We start from the raw sequence: 17,898 nt of genomic DNA, 5'->3' as shown, positions 1-17,898 counted from the left end.
AAATGAACGCGGATGTCAAGGGACATCCAGCTGAGTATTGTACCTTATGTAAAAATCACAACAAACTTAAACAAAACCAACTAAATAAAAAGGTACAAATACAAGCTTCTAAAGAAGTGCTCGAAACTTCTACGAATGAAGTAAATGCTTTTCAAAGAGGGGCGCTGAAAAGAAAAAGTGAATGCTTCAACTGCTGGGAGAAGTAAGCGCTAAATAGTCATCAGTACCTTTTAGACCTTTGGAGGAGTAATGCAGTGACCAGCAGCCTTGCTGTGACATTTCCTGTCTATTCTAATCTCTGGGTTACCAATGAAACAGACAGGTTCAAGGGCAAAGGCAAAATAGCGGGACTCATGCATTAATAATGCCGTATTTCAGATGATACCGACTCGTCAGTCATTTTAATAATCCCCCACAGCTTGATCTACTTGTTCCATCTGCTCGCTAGCACCTCGTGGCTGCTTCTGGCCGCGGCCTTTCGCTAGAGCTTTGATGGAGAGAGGGCACAATAAACCACATGGGCCTCGTCTCCATTGTTCGCCACCTTTCTCCTGGGCACGGGCCGAGGCCGGGAGCCAGATGGCAGCCCCTTGAGGGAGGGTGTGTGCTGGGCAGAGGTCAGGTGAGTGGAGGTGAATGGCACTCGCACCCTGTAGGAGCTTTCAGTAGGGCCAAAGTCTAAAACAAGAGGCCCTGACCGCTGGCTGCTTCTTGGCTGTCCTTCCACACGGAAACAACCTGAGATCCGTTCTACTGCCGGAACGAGCAGATAATTTAGTAGAGCTGCAGGGCTGAATACAAAGGAGCAAAAATGTGCTTTTTCGTTATGAATTGTCGTCTTTTTTTCTTTTTCTTTTTCAAGTGCTCAAAAAGATCCAAGATCCAAAGTCTTCTGTTCGTTTCAGAATATATTTTTTAAATGTAAATACAATTAAACCATGTTAAATTTGGAAAATAAGTGCCATTATTAGTTTAGCTAATTTTCTCCTTAACACTCTGCATAACTGGCCAAAACATCCTAATAAACTGGACGTTCTCTTAAGACTTAATGATGAACAAATTGCAGAAGCCCAAAGGGCTTTAAGACTATTTTATGTCAGTTAAGATTACAATGTCCAAGACTTTAAACTTGCTGCCCTGGAAACCGGGGCTAAAGACTTTAGCAGAATGTGCGTGCACATATTGTACAACAGCAATTTGTGATTGTAATACACCAAAGCTGCCTTTCGCTGCCTGTCCAATTCTGCAGATTGGATGCCATTTGGCCCCTTGGCATTCTGGCCTGATTACAATCACTGTGATTAAGAACCGAGCGGGTAAGACTGAACTAGACGAGGCCGGTGGTCAGATGATCACTGCATTGAACCTCCTGGAGAACTGTAACACTCTTAGTTCCTGAGCATTTGAAGGTGGTAGTCAATGGAGAGGAGAAAAAGAAAAATGGGCTTTGTAGATAAGATTGCAAGGATTGTCTAAGACTCATGCAGTCTTTCCCTTAAGACTTTCAAATTTAAGATTTAAGAGCAGGAAGCTTATGATATGTTTGGCACATCTGGACTTTTTTTTAAAAATGTAATAATAATAATAATAATAATAACAACAACAATAATAATGGGGAGTTTTAGGCTTTCCCTCTATGGTTCATCAAATGTAAGGACTTCTTCAGTTTTATCGTATTATGAAATGTCAAATGAAGTGTTTTTGTCTTTTTCATTTAAAATAGTTCTGATTAAAAACATTCACAAGCTGTTGGCTGGTACAGCATACCTGAGTGAGATATAGAACCCCATTTAAAACAGTAATGTACGCTTCAAAAAAAAAAAAAAAAGGTTTCAACAAATACATGTGTAAATCCATATGAATTTGAGTAAGACTGTGAGTTATGCATTCATATGAAATGTTTCAATTGTCAAGTCCTATTATTTAAAAATGTCGTAGGAAATACCCTAAATTGTCCATGATCAAAACACAAGAAAAGAAAAAAAAAATCAATAAAATAAAAAAAATTATAAAATAAAAAAAGCCAAAAAAAAAACAATCAAATTGTTTCACACTCGGAGAAACATTTAAGACCAATAGCTGTTAAATCTGAAGGAGCCACATCTGCATGCTGGCTCACAAAATGTATATCATTAGAAACGAGTTTTTCGATTTCTTTTTTTTTTTGTTCGTTATGTTCTCTTTTTCATCTTCTTCAGTCTTCCCTCTAAGAAAAGGATATTCTTCACAGGGTGTCTTGGCCTCAGTTGGCACTGACCGGCTCCTGTGTGTCACTGCTGTAGTCCGATTTGGGCTCGTCCTCAAAGTCCTCGTACATGTCCATCTCGTCCTCTCCGTTCACGGGGTCGCTAGGCACCATGGTGCCTGGTTCCATCTTCATGTTGAAGGTGCTCTGGATGACAGGGATGGTGGGCTCAGGGCTGGCCGAGGCACTGGAACAGTCTGACGTCATGTGAGGGGAGGGCGTAGTGGTCGCCATGGTTATGGCACCGGGGTAGACGACACCTGCGCTGGTGGTGATGGGGATCTGCGTCTGTGGCTGCTGCCTGATACAGAGGTGAAGAAACACACGGGAGAAAGACAGTTTTATGCTTATGAAGAGCAAGTGTGCGCTTTTACTTTTTACAAAGCTCAGAGAAGCTTAAGAGCTTTTAAGAGACGGATGACAAGTTTAACGCTTCTCAAGGAAAACAATTACGGTCTCGGGGAATAGAAGAATGGAAAGAATGTACAGACGCTGGTCGAAAACGTAAAGCTTGGGGAGGCTTGAAACCCAGGCTTGAATGGAACGTGACCAACCAGTAGCCCTGTAAAAAATTATTCCCAATCAGCGACAACGGTTTGGGAACGATTGTGAAAATGACACTCGTTTCTTTCAGGGCGACAAAGCCAATTGGTTGGTAGAGACACAGTCTCCTGATCTTTAACAGGCTGATTGATACTCCAGCGCTCGTATTTCTTGCTGTTGAAGTGGAAACACCTGGAGCAGGCATTTTCTTCACTCACCACACGCAGTAAATTATAGAGTTGTGCTCCAAACATCTGCCCTGCAGCCCTCTCTACATTCATACTCGACTCTAATATCCTAAAATAATGGCTACGTGAGTCCTGCTGCCCTCTGTTACCGTCTAAATGCGATAAACCACCACTTTCAAGCAGCTGAAAGAAAATACTATTTTGTCAATGGGATTCAACCCAGGGCCATACAGTGCATTTTCCCTCCTCCACGGAAAAAATAAATTTACCACAGCATATAATCACAAAGGGAGCGTGTGCGCAACAAAAGGCGGCGCTCACTTAGCTTTGAAGTGTATATTAAAATTAAGTGCGAGGGCCATATAACGTGACAAACGAGCTAAGTGGCTGAATTATTCCAATCAACCTGATTAGAGGGTCACTGGCTTTACACCAGGAGTTGGCACACGGCATGGAATCATTACCTGCCTATTGTGTGAGCTCTAAGCTGGCTTTATTGACAGTCTATAGGGTTTTAAGGGCATCTTGTTCCTGCCGTGCGCCTACCCCACAGTGAAGAACTGCCTCATCTCCTGCCTCCTCGACCTCATCATCTGCTTGTACTCGCCGATGCGCAGCTTCTTGCCGTCGATGATGCAGGTGCGCTTGGGCCTGGGCTTGTACTTGTAGTTGGGATACTTCTCCAGGTGGATCTTGCTGAGCCGTGCCTGCTCTTCATAATACGGTTGTTTCTCCTGGTTCGTCATGGACTTCCAGCGAGATCCTGTAGAACACGGGTGAGAAGTTAGGAATAATACAGGAGTGATTTTTTTCTTGGAAAAAGAATGACTAGATTTTATTGGATTTTAAACTACCTTTTATATTATATAAGGTATTATAGTATATTATACCTTTTATATTTATATATATATAAATAAATTCAATACATTTTAATAAAATGAATATGATGATTTTAATAAAATTAGTAAAAGAATGACTGTTTTATAAGTACATTTTATTTGATTATAAAACCATATTTTTAATGAATCCAATACATTTTAATAAAATGAATGAAATACCTGAAATGAATGCTATTTAAATGTATTTTTACATTTAGAGACAAAATGAGCATAAAACACAATGTACAACAAATGAACTGCATTATTCTGAGGCAAGCACTGCTTTTGTGAATGGAGGGTAACCGCATGACTGTTACTGTTGCTGCATTAGTGAAAACAACAGGCCAGTAAATATCTTCAGCCTTCAGAATGTCCGGGCTGACGGGACTTTTAGTTGCTGTGATCTATTGACTCTCTGGACTGGGGGACAAGACCCATTTAGCCCTGTCATTTTTCATGACAAACACTGCCCATGTGACAGCCACTAAATCCATCTAATTGAGCTGCTCCCGCAGGCAGCACACCATCAAGTTTAACTGTGCTCGTCTGTTTGAGATGCATTGAATTGTGTGGAATTACTTGCAAAAGATTAGGCAGGTGTGGTAATAGCCTGAACATCTTATTCACAACATACATTTTGCTTAGTAGCTATGTAATGCTGAGATGCTTGTTTATTGATTGCTAAGAGAGGAAAAACTGGCATGGCAATATTCATTTGCATATGTTGTGCAATTCAAGGTCCGATGTACTGCATGCTGAAATATCTAGTCAATCAACATAACACTCACCCTCTCTCTTAATGGTGCAATTCAGCTACATTTTAGTCGTGTAAGTCTTGGTTTTGGTCCAAAATAGTGGGCTGTTTCAGTTTGGTAAAAACAGACCCTCCCCTTTACCTCAACAGAGGTTCAGTGTTTCTCCTGTCCTAATTCATGCTGATACTATCATCAGTGTCATTATAAGAATAAATATATATATATATGGAGAGAGAGAGAGAGAGAGAGAGAGAGAGAGAGAGAGAGAGAGAGAGAGAGAGAGAGAGAGAGAGAGAGAGAGAGAGAGAGAGAGAGAGAGAGAGAGAGAGAGAGAGAGAGAGAGAGAGTGTGACTGCTTCATGTCTCAACAAAATTTCAATTTCTATATATTCCAATTTCCTGGAAGTGATGGAAATTCTGCTTACTTGCAATTGCTTTTGCGATATTTAGATTTTTGCTAATAATTATGTCAGAGCTTGAATGAAAACATATAGTTAATGACAATCATTCCTTGAGTAGTACTCTGAAAAAGTACTACTAAAAGAAAAGTAAAGCCATTTCAGTAAGTAGAATGACTCTTTAAACGGCTGTGTAAAAAAAAAAAAAAAGACTACTGGATTAGTGTGATCCAAAACAAGCAAAGACATTTTCAGCAGTTTCTGAAGCACTCTAGAATAGTTCCCAAGACATCAGTTCAATTTATTTGTATGGAGCATGGCGTCATCCCAAAACGAAAACGGAAAGGCTAACGCAGAAGGCCATGACTGCTGGTCGTGATTGATTTGGGGGGCTTTGACTTACCCAAGATTTTGCTGATGTTGGAGTTGTGCATGTCTGGGAAGGCCTGAAGGATTTTGCGGCGCTCATCTTTGGCCCAGACCATGAAGGCGTTCATGGGCCGCTTGATGTGAGGTTCGTTGCTGTTCCTTCCCCGGGGTTCCCTGTAGACCCGTGCCTCGGTAGTGCTGGCGCCTCCTGTTGGCCAACAATAATACTGATGTGGTTTATCTGCAGAGCCATTCAGTTCCCTACACCCTAGGAACACCAGAGCAAGAAGGAGAGAGTGGGTGCAAACCGTTAATCAACCTAGTAGTGCAGGGCATCCATCAGCACATCAGTGTGACTGGAGCTGAACCAGAGAAGGGAGGCCTGCAGTCGTACCTCATACTCCAGGCTGCCCATCCCAGAACTGGATGGGACAAGCCCATGTTTTGGAGCATAGAACAAGACGGCATTGTTGGTCGAGGAACTCCTGATGAGTGAAAACTAGCTCAAACCAGACGAGGAGGACCCTCACTATAATGCCTTTTAAATATTTTGTCTGGGTTGCAGCGTTCATACTTTTGAACAGCCGTACATTTCTGGATGGCGGTCGTAATGTGTCTCCTGCTATGAGTAATAATGGTAACGCTCTGAATAACAAATGTGGCACAAGTGTGTTTGTGTAAAGGAGGTAAAATTAGGGCAGAGGGCCAGTGCCAATGTCCTGACAAAACATTTATCTCCATGCGATTGCTTTCAATGTGCTAACACATACAGACAGAGCATGACAAAAGGCAGACTTAAACACAGCGGTTAAACATGGGATGGTAAAAAAAAAAATATATATATATATATATATATTTTTGTTACTGGGTCCCTAATAATAATAATAATAAAAACTAATTAAAACAAATAATTATATGACAGAGATATATAAAAATACAAAATTAGTCTGTATAAAAATTATCAGAGGCATTTCACACATGCGTGTGTAGAGTTAGTGAATGAGGCCTGGTGTGAGTGCAGTACAGAGCAAACAGGCTTGAAGGAATGTAACTTCTCAATCAGGCCATTCACAATCAGCATGTGTGTCCCCCAGTTTCTGTATTTAACTTTACAGCAGAGTGAAAATGATTCTGTTTGCATGCGCATTTGCTTCCTTTTATATGTAAGATGTGAAAGAATTAAATAAAAGCTGTATGAATATTTCAACAAACAAAAACATGTTGATAAATAAGGCTTGAAAAATAAAACAAACAACAAAAAAAAAGCCTTCCCATATGCTACGATACATCTTTAATGATCCAAAACCTGGATAAGAAGGCTTGGAATCAGCCATGAATATTTCATCATCCACATGTGATGTGTATTCATTAGGACCCTGAAACTTCAAGTCTTGGCACACGATACCTGCTTTTGATTTCTATTATCACTGGTGTTGATAAACAAAATAAAAACTCCAGATAAGTAATGGATCTTGGCACTGCACCGCAACTAAAGCACCGGGATACTGAAATTATTCCGAGGGCAGCGCGCTGCTCAGAAAAGGAGGAGCGGGGAAAATAGGCAATGTTGGAAAGGTACCTTCTCTGTTCACACACACACACACGCTCATGCCACACTGGGGCCCTGAGAGAGAGAGAGAGAGAGAGAGAGAGAGAGAGAGAGAGAGAGAGAGAGAGAGAGAGAGAGAGAGAGAGAAAGTCTAAGTTTCAGGCAGCCAGCAGGAGGCTCTATCTTCCAGGCCCTGCTGGGGAGAATGGCTTTGCCCAGGGCCCAAAAGATCCATTTACACATGTCATGTTTAACAATCATAATAATCCAGAAAGGGCTGCTGTTTATCTGGCTGCCCGGCTCCACACAGTCATGGTGCATCAGTCAGGCTCTCTCTGATCTTCCCTCTCCACAACTTTGTACCACCAAACACACTACAAGCCAGCCGCCTCGTCCCAGCTTCTCTCGGCCCCTTTCGTTGGGATTATACGGCGACGACGTTCCCCGCACAGTACATTAATTTCATTTAGCACGCGCTCACCGTGCAGGATAAATTGATTTCACTTTGTTTGGCTTTGACAGCCATGTTTATTGTGCAATGAAATGTAGTGTGGCGTAGGGCTGACAGTATCCATCAACGCTGGGCAATCTGCTGACTGCCGGGGCCAGATGAAGGCATTCATTACCTTGCCAACGCTTGCTCGCGCATTCGGCTACCTTACCCAGACACGACCGCCGCTGTCTGTTCGGGGGGATGGCCGGCTCTAATTTACGATTCGCCCCGTGCCATTACTTTACCACTGACACTGATTCAGCAATTTATATACTGGCATGCATTCAGATATAGGCAGAGGTGAGGAGCTTACATGCAAGAAACCAGCAGCTGGACTTTTAAATTGCAGATCGGATCCATTTTTCCGTTTTCGCTGAGAGAGGGCGAGAGGGACCGGGGCTGGTTGTAATAATCATCTCATGCCCTGTTGTTGCTGTAGTGCGTCAGCAGACACAGACTCAGCGCTCTCAGTCATTTGAGTGGACCGCAGGAATGAGAGCCGACTTAGAGAGTGCCGGTGCTCTGCGGGACGAGACGAGCGGCGGCCCCTGGCATGGAGTCCCGCTCGCAGACGCGGGTGGTCCGTGCCCCCCACCCTACAGCAATCATGATGTGCCTTAATCAAAAGCAGCCAAAGAGTTGGCAGCGAGGTCGGCTCGCGCGACGTCACCCCACATCCACAACATGCAATTTACAACCCTCTGCTTTTTTTTTTCTAGCTTGTTGTTGTTTAATAAGAAAGCTTACATGCCTCTGACATTTACAAATTAGCATTAATTGACGTTTTTTCCCCCTGTGCGGCTCTTTTAGGAAGCACCTAGTTAGGTGTGTTATTGTGTAAATAAATGCAGATGTTTCGGGATGCCACGGGAGACCCCCTGAGGTGCGTGAGGGTGGGGGGTGGGGGGGGGGCGAGACGGCAGGAGGCTTCTAATCGACTTTATTGTGATTTATGAGACCCGGTGCCCAACATGACAGAGCGATACAAGAATCTCCATTTAATTTGTCTCTCCCGGTGAACAGGAGGGAGAGCAGAGGGGGACTGTATGAATTACAGAGAAAGAGAGAGAGCGCTTGCGAGGAAGTGTGCGAGTGAAAGGGGCCCCGCGGCCCGGCACACCTGCCTGCAGCAGGCCCAGACTCGATGGTACGCGGAACGGAGCCAAAAGGCTGAGCCTCTCAGGCTCTCGCTGCAGCTAGCCTTTTGTTCTGAGGGCACACACAGACTGTCACACAAGAATCCGCTTGGAGAAACAACCAACAATCACGCAAACCTGCCAGGCCCTCTGCGGACGATCCAATAAAGAAAGAGACGCCTTTCCGTGAAGGTATTTAGCGCTGACAATGGGAGTCTCTCTTCCAGCGCACATGCAAATGTGGCACAATGCTCAGCTCTCCCATTCATGTCAGCACTCATATTGGGCTAATTAAACCATTACAACTTACATGTGATATAAGCCCACTACTTTAACATGCCAATTGTTGGGTTGCACCCAGCTGGATATTTGGAATTCTGCTCTCTCTCTGTGTGTGTGAACAAGTTTATATGGACAAAAGCGCAACGTGTTAGTGCATGTTAGCATGTGCTATTGTTTCTCATGCATCTCGCCCTGGATGTTGTAAGGCCTTGAAGAGGGCCATGCTAAATTCCTGTTTGCAATGCACTATTGTAGAGACCGACGTGTAAAGGAGACTTGGGCTGAGGTGCAGACTACAGAGACAGTAAAACTGGATAAAGGACTGGCAGTGGGAATGCTGGGAAAACACAGACAGACACAAGAATGTCTGGTCTCTTTGTTGTATAGACAAGTCACACACAAAAGCACACTACCGGTAAATGTTCTCCATCTTTCTCTGAGCTTAATTATGTAAGTGTGATAAAACTATTTTCTGATAGATCTATGGCACACCATTACTGCCTATAATAATAGGATGTAATAATGAGATATTACTTCTTGCAAATTGTAACTTTATTTCTCAAAATTGCAAGTTTGTTTGTTATTCTTTTGACTTAATTTAACAGTGTGACTATTTCTGACTATGTGTTTTTTTTTTTTTTTTTTTTTAAATGATACATTTTTAACCTGTTTTATTTTTTACTTTGAGGCAGAAATGGACTTCCAAATACCTTTTATATACATATGCTTAATATTTTCGTGGAATATGTTTTTCAGCAGATAATAATGAGAAATGTTTCTTGAGCACCAAATCAGACTGGAGTAACAACTGGAGTAATTCAGCTTTGCCATTACAGGAATAAATTACATTTTAAAATATAATAAAATAGTTATTTTAAATTGTAATAATATTTCATTACTATTTTTTCAGTATTTTTGATCAAATAAATGCACCCTTGATGAACATAAGAGACTTCTTCCAAAAACTATTTTACAGACCCCAAACTTTTAAACAGTAGTGTAGATCCTCACATATTCTGTGTTCTTTTTATAACATAATATGCCATTTAATATACTCGTTTACAAAACGATCGCCTAACTTTGCTTTGACTGCTGTGATTGCTAACCTATAATAATCCAGTGATAACCTTGCCACAATTTAACCATATGCATAAATAATACAACATTAACATAGCTCAGAGATTAGTCAAGTCAAGCAGTTATTTTGGCCGGCATTGTCTCAAAAGTGTGCAGATATTACCTCGACTTCCTGCCCCTGGAATCACTCAACACACCCTTTGTTCTGCTAAGACCCCCGTCTGACAGAGACAGTTTAAACACACGCACGACCCGACCCGTTCGGCAAACAAAACTCATACGCAGCCATATGTGAATGAACAAAGGGGCCATACTAAAGCCTTTTGTGGTATTAGTTAATGTTTTTCATCTGAGCTTAAAAAGACCTAATGACTTTGCGGTGAGCTGATGCATGTGGCTCGTGGCTTTTTGCGAAATGAAGGAAATTCTATCTATTTCCATACCCCGCCGTTATTTTCCAATGGCCTCTCTCTCGTTAGAGCTTTGGCAGCTGTTAATTTGGTTGCTGCATGCTTCACAAATATTAGTTCAAGCAACCTAAAGCTTTCTGCGAGTTGCAGCAGTGACAGAGAGCTGTTTTACACCCCAAGCCTTTTCCAATATAACGTGTCTTTTCAGCAGGCAGGACCTCCGTACAGGGAAACACGCTGCCGTTATGGACCCACTCAGTAATTTTCCTCTGCTCTCGATGGCAGTTACTGTACGAGTCTGTTCGCCCTGTTAAAGTGTCAAGAAATTTAATTCTCAAATGGTAGTTTCCTACTCAGCTGATAAATCATTTAAAGTGCATTAAAAAATAGCTAGCTTTATTGACAAAGCCCCAAAGCTTCTGACCAGAGTGGCATAATAAAACAAAGACTAGTTGCAAATAAACAGAACAAAAAGGATGAAGCGTAGCCTTTTTTAAGCGTAGGTATCACATACACGGCGCTTACATTCCTCAAATGTTCAGCGAGAGGAATGTAATTTGTTTGACTTGGTCTATCAAAAAAGGCTCTAAACACAAAAACACACAAGTAAACACTTCATGTTTCCCAACGGGTAAACACATTCTACTTGTAAAAGAGACTATTTAATGTAGGGCGTATCATCATAAAATGCCGTTCACATCCTTCATCTCGATGTGTTTGTGGGAAGATGGAGATGGGGATGGCTCTGAGCACTCATAGTGGCGCCTGTCCGCTGGAATGAGAAATCTCTGTGGCCTTCTAATTCTGTCTGTACTGGGAGTTAACTGATGGGACGTTCTCTGTTCTTTCACCTCCACTTAGGACTTTGACTCTGCATCTCTTGGGTGGCTGGGTGCCCTCAACCCTGCTTCAGGGCCCACAGGAGACGGGTTCCCACCGTGTTGGAGGACCCAGCTTTCTCACTGATCTGAGAGGGGTGGGATAGGCTTCTTGGCGGGAATCTGCTCTGGTCTGGTGGTCAGAGCAGATCTTGCCAGACCAGAAAAACTGCATCTCTAAATCTCTATTTACAGATTTGATTTTTACCCAGCCAAAATAAATAATTTATGCTTTAGAGAGCTCATAAACAAAGATTTGAGAGGCTGATCATCTTACAACAACAACAACAACAACCAAATCTATTGTGATTGTCCCCTTATAATATCCATCATTACATGGAACTTGAATTCTTTATTATTCCATATCTTGGCTCTAAATTTCCATGAAAACTGTTATAAATATTGCAATATACAAATATACATGGGAAAAACACTAGTGCATATATGCACACTGCTTATGAACAGGGTGGCAAAAGTTCTATCATCAGCATTTGCACCTCCACACCCAGCAAATCAAACATGAGCTCTGGCAACAGAGTCTGGTTCTGGAGGAGGGCCAGCATTGTCCCAATGCTTTGTCATCAAGAACTAGCTGTTAAAAACTTTAAATACAGCCGTGCACACTGCATTACCCCCATCAACTTCCTCTAAAAACTGGCCGAGCAATTGTGGAATTTGATCATGTGACTGACCTGTACCTGACCTCATTCCTCACTGTAGTCGACAAGCAAGAAGCATTAGATATATGGAAATGCTTTGCAAGGGTACAAAGCACAACGAGCATAATTTGTGAGAAGTCACATTATGTTTTGAAACACTACTTACCATCGAAATCCTCTGGCCTGGTGAGGTCGATGACTCTGTGACCGATCTTTCCATCCTCGCCTAGTTTGCCCAGGTGATGGCCAAGGCTGTCATAATGAGACCTCTCCTGCAAAAATGAATGAAAATGTGTGTTCAGATACACTTTCCTGTCTACAGGATTGGTTTCTCTTTATGTACCAAATTGCATACTATGAGAGAAAATGTTTGATATAGAAAATGGTATTTATTCAGATTTTTTAGATTCATTCATAACCGAGGCGTTTACTTGATGTTGTTTAAATGAGAACATTGTGAAATTATGTGTTCTTCCACAATGGTACAATGGTCTATAAAGTTAAATTATTAATGTAATAAATGTATAAAATGAGTAAACAACAACAGTAAGTATTAAAATTATTATTTCAATAAAAGAACAACAACAATTACTATATATATACTGTATATCCACTAAATGTATAATACACACAAACTAAAATCTGTACTAAAGTACTAATAAAAACACTTGAGGCGAATTTCTGAATTTGAATTGTGATTTAATGAAGCGGAATTCAAATCGAATGAAATTTAAAGGCACCAATTCAATCTCGAAAGGCACACAACCCTGCCGGACACACATGCTCTTCGCATGCATTTTGATGGGCTCATGTCAAGTCATCTTTATCACAGCTGTAGTTTCTTACTGTCTTCATCTGCAGGGACTTGTACCGATAAGAGTCTGGAACACTCTGCTAAAAAGGATTTAGAAACAACACACTGAAAGATCCTGAGCACACAATGCAGCCTGGGACCTCCAGTGAAATGTTCAGCTTATTTTTTTCTTTTCCGCTCTAATCTTTGCAGTACATGCCCCTGTCTCTGCCGCCCTGAGCTCCCTGTCTATCATTTATTCAAGGCTCATGCTCCGAGGAACACGCCGTGTTTTCCCTTTTGTCATGTTGCTCTCTGTTCAGATTAAACTTGGCATCATGTCGCACTTGATGCACAATAAACCCCTGTCATTCTTCGCCGGTGCGACAATATTGAATGTCATGTCCGTGTGCATTTACAGAATAAAATAACAGCTTTTGGGGGGTCCTCCTGAATGGTTGCAGCACATTAGACTTAATGTATTATGCAGAGGAAGAGGGCCGACCGCTGCTCGGGCCCATTGTTAAATGACCTAGTTCTGCCGTGAGTGCGGCAGGGCATTAGTGGAGGCCCGTCTCGCTCTCTCTAAAGACTCGAAGAGGAGATGGACACTTTGACTCGGCATGATACAAGTAATCTCTCCCCCCTCCGAATGGAGTAGGAAGATGGTAAAAGCAAAGCGCATTATGGTGAGTCGGCCCCAGAGCGTTTGTTCTTCTCCCAGGGTGTGCATTCAATCTCAGGCAAAAGGTGTGCTTGAATTGTCTTTTCTTTAGAGAATGCCTATCATACACAGTTTGAACAGACACTCGGGCGGCCTCCCAACACAATGCTAACAGCTCCCCTGCCACAGACGAAGACACAGATACCAACGTACACATTAATCTTTCAGCCGCGCTGCTTTGGCCGTTTTGCTCGTTTGTTTGTTTTCTGTTCTTTTCGTCACTGGGGAGCCCGTGGACAGTGGAAGCTCTTCACACAGCAAAAGATTATCACTCCAGCTCAACTTGTCAATAGCTCATGACAATAGTGGATTACTTGGGAGTATTCCGTGCTTGATGCTGTTGTCACTTTAAATAGACTTTATCATCACTGAGGGGCAAATTCACTCAACAGTTCAGGCACGTTTGTATGTGGTGTTTCAGCATGAAAGCCTGTCACGTTCACTAACCAGCCCAACTGCAATCCAGTTTAACTAGGTTCAAAATGCACTTAACTAGCCTTGTAATTTTTTTCAGCGCAAACATGCCTTAAAGATTTGTTTGTTATTTTCATATAAATACATACACTGCTATTCAGAAGCTGCTGTTTTTTTTTTTGTTTTTTTTTATAAATTAATAGTTGTATTCAGAAAGGACACATTCAACTGATTAAAAGGGACAGTAAATACATTTATAATGTTACAAAATATTTCTATTTTAAATAAATGCTGTTTTTCAACTTTAAATTGGAGTAATGATGCTGAAAATTCAGCTTCGCAATCACAGGAATAAATTACATTTTAAAATATATTAAAATAGAAAAGAACTATTTGAAATTGTAATAATATTTTCACAATATTACTGCTTTTAAAGTATTGTGAGCATAAGAGACTTAAACACAGCACTTTTGCCTTCTTCGAATAACGCTGCACTATTGCTGTCCTTGGGAAAAAATAATAAAATAATAATACAATGAAAATAATAAATGCAGTTATAAAGCTGCCACAAATTCATTCAATAATTATTATTTTTTATTATCTTTTGTCTACTTGATAACATACATTTTTACCCAAAAATAAGTATCTATTACTGTTTTTTTCCCTCTGAAAACTATTACTATTACTCAAAAACACAGCACAAGCATCAGAGGGAAAGAGAGAAGAGCTGTAGAGAGAGAGTACCGCAATTTCCCACCACCACGCTTGATGGAACAATCATTATTTATGGCCATCTGAGTGATTCTGATGTACAATTAACCACTACCTGCTTATGGCCTGTCATTAAGAGCTGCCTGTCTTGACTCTGCCTTGCTTATTTAAGTGTTTTCTAATTATGACATATGTAGCGGTCCCTGCTGGGCTCAGACGGCTTTGTAAAGATAAGTTGGAGCGCTAGCTTGGTGTGCCACGCTCCGTGTGAAGCCTCCTACACTGCTGTATTCATCACCAGACCGCATTATTGCACTTAATGAAAGAGGCGCAGCACCCAATGACAAATTGACTGATGTGCGATTAGTCGCACGACTGATGGCCGATGCGCCGTGGACTGTCCACTGGGGAAGGGCCCAACAACTTGTCTAAGTGTGTGTGTGTGTGTGTGTGTTTGTGTGTGTGTGTGTGTGTGGGGGGGGGGGTTATAAATTACTTGCTTGTGTCATCCCCTCCTCCCTGCTCAGCTGGCTCTCTCTGATCAATCAACCCCTTTTATAAAGTCATGATCATTAAACATCAGTTTGGGGAACAAGGAGCATCCATCATTGAGTTTCATTAAATACTGTTTAGGCGCTAAACTTTCTCATTTTCCAGAGCAATAATTAAAGAATGAGAGCTATTGTACGTGAAAACGAGATTAGACACTTCAGTGTCGCAGGTCTAACTTAATGGAGTGAGGTAGAGAGAGTTCATTCATGCCTAGGAGGTGCTGAAATTCATGGGAAAGAGCGACACAGTTTACAGTGCATATTAGGAGTCTGCAATTGAGAAATATAAGGACATAAAACTGACATCCACACCTTCAAATATTGTACAATGAATTTCCATTCAATTTAATATACTATGTTTTATACACTTATTGGTTGTAACTTCTGTAATTTATGTCATAGCATTAGGTACAAATTATCCAGAGAAATAATTTATATGCATAACACCAGGCTTTTTGTTTGAAGACTCGAAAAAAGACTCTAAAGCGCCTTTCCTACTGTCTGCATCAAGTGCTGTGATAAATCAATGGCATTTTTATTATTTTATGGTGTCATTAAATTTTTACTGATCACTTTGCCACAGAAGAGCAGTAAAGGGTGTGTACCATCCTGAAAAAGGCCCGTCCAGTTAGGCAAATGCTTACCAGCAGATCTCTACGACCATTGTGCTATAAAGGATATTTATAATGTGCATTACGGCAGTTAGATGGCAAGAGCCCAGAGTCTCCGCAAGTACAGAGAGAAGGGGAAAGGGAAAGGGCGGTTAGGCAAACGAAGAAAAAAATTAAATAAATAAAAACGGAAACAATGCAAAAAAGAAAAGATGTCATGGTACACGTTGTGCCCCTCCCATGCTAACCACGACCTCTCTGGCGCACGACTCGCCCTTCCCTCAAATGAGTTCAGCATGCAGCCCTTCATTCCCACATCTAAAATTATAACCACACAGTCCTAAGCTGAAGTGGAAAAAGACACCCACAATAATCTCCCCTCCACTATCCTTTTTCCCCCCTCCATCCTCAAATTCAGTTACAGAATGCATTTTGTTTCGACGGAGGAGGGTTGCACGTTGAAGTAATAACACAGAAGGGCCGATGGCAGGGCTGGTGGAACTTCTGAACATCTGGAAGGTAGCCAGAGCGAGGAGCCCATGTCAGCGCAGCGGAGAGGGCTTTAATCAGGCCGGCCGCAGAACATGTGCCTGAGGACTGCAGCGCTGGCCACAGATTTCATGTATTTCAGGCAGGAGCGCATTGTGCTGGTGTCTACCCTGTACTTACGCATCACACTGCCATAGAGTGACGCTTTTCCTGTGGTAAAAATAGCCCGGCTTAAGCCATATGGCCTTGAATTGTTGCAGCCGGGTCCAGATAACAGCAATTGTAAGACAACAACCGACTGGCCTTGGAAGCAAGAGCATGTCTACTTAGTAATCTGCCTTTACTGTCACCCAGGTGCACATGGCTAATTTCATAACCTGGTTTAAAAAAAAAAAAAAAAAAAAATGGTCATGTGAAAAACTGTTTGTGCCATGTCCTTGTCTGGGCTCTGAAAGCTGAGCATACAGCATGTTCAGTCAGTTCCACACCTGGTTAAGAGATCCAAGTGATAGAGGAAATAAATGGAGGCTTTGAAAGCCCATTACAATGAGTTCTTACTGTGTGTATCAGCAACATAGGTTGCTTCAGCCATCTGCATTGAGAGCAAGGCCCTATACAAGCCGATGCAGTGCACGTCTATTTTGCCCCTCATCTGCTTTCAATTCCTGCTGTAACCAATCAAAATGTTATTTATAATTGTGCAGCTTTCCAGTAGTTAGTAGTTTTAAAACGTTTAGTCTAAAGCACATGCAGTTGCGCGCCGAGCCCAGAGTTCCTTTCATGCGGTCGCTCGGTTTTTATACCCGAGCGGTAGTCCACGCTTGCAGACTCCCAAAGCAGCCGCTGGCAGAGCGTGTTTGGGGCTGCGACCTCCCTCCACTGGTGGGTGTCCAATCCTAGATTTATATTTTACCTTCCAGAACCACTTAATCTAAAAACATTGACATGAGAGGACTGTGACATTTTCTGTGTCTTTTTTTTTTTTTTTTTTTTACGTCCCACACAGTTGCAGATTAAACTATAACTATGTTAAACTGACAACTTGCTCTCTTATAAAACTGAGAAATTTACCCACAACATCTGACCTTTCGACATCATGGGGGAAATGAAGCATTTTATACGTGTCCATCTCTCGGCTGTAAAAGAAACTCTGCAGAGCTGTTTTTCTATCCTGCTGCGTTGAGATCATCGTCTCTGGATTTTGTTATGGGTTTTCTGGCTTTAAATGACCCTGAACTGTTCACTGGGTCCTCAAGGATCTGTTAAGAGGGACCTTGCTTTCTCTGCTCTTATCACGCAATCTATTTATAATAATGGACACTCTGAATCACAAGATCTGGGAGACAGAGGGTTCTTTATGCACCTGTTCGGAGAGATTTTGTCCCAATATGGTGCCACATAAATGACCCATTGTAGCCTATTCTTTACGCCGGCTTTGTTGCGGGATATCTGGCGTAAGCAGAGCTGCGCAGGTTTGGAGAATAGGGCCTCGCTTCATTTTTGAATGACTGCCCTGTTTTGGCCATTTGTGTGATTTTTACACAACCAGAGTGTAAAATCAGCTGAGCTTCAGTCATGTGTACCTAAGCAAGAAAAAAGCAGAAGAGTAAGTGCATGGCATTGTTTCAGAACTAGCTCGAGACGTGCGCCTACCCTCACATGTTGCCGAAAAAGATGCTATTTATATACTCAAACAAATGGAACAAAGAATTAATGTAAGCAATACTCAACAATGGCATTTGCTT

At 41.9% G+C, this 17,898-nt stretch overlaps 1 protein-coding gene across 26 annotated transcripts in view; it reads right to left on the bottom strand.

Moving 5' to 3' along the window:
• Nucleotides 1-2,114: 2,114 nt before the first annotated feature.
• sox6 (SRY-box transcription factor 6) overlaps nucleotides 2,115-17,898 on the bottom strand; it is a 147,454-nt gene continuing 131,670 nt past the window's right edge. For all 26 annotated transcript variants that reach the window (XM_084404590.1, XM_084404583.1, XM_084404586.1 and 23 more), the window contains 4 exons: nucleotides 12,027-12,132; nucleotides 5,411-5,584; nucleotides 3,523-3,739; nucleotides 2,115-2,546 (listed from right to left, as the gene is read on the bottom strand). In XM_084404590.1, coding sequence (XP_084260716.1) covers nucleotides 2,243-2,546; nucleotides 3,523-3,739; nucleotides 5,411-5,584; nucleotides 12,027-12,132 — 801 coding nt within the window. In that variant the 3' untranslated portion in view covers nucleotides 2,115-2,242. The remainder of the gene's footprint in view (nucleotides 2,547-3,522; nucleotides 3,740-5,410; nucleotides 5,585-12,026; nucleotides 12,133-17,898) is intronic.

Source organism: Rutilus rutilus (assembly GCF_951802725.1).
Source record: "Rutilus rutilus genome assembly, chromosome: 3".
Taxonomy (NCBI): domain Eukaryota; kingdom Metazoa; phylum Chordata; class Actinopteri; order Cypriniformes; family Leuciscidae; genus Rutilus; species Rutilus rutilus.
This window is presented reverse-complemented; position numbering and strand designations above follow the sequence as displayed.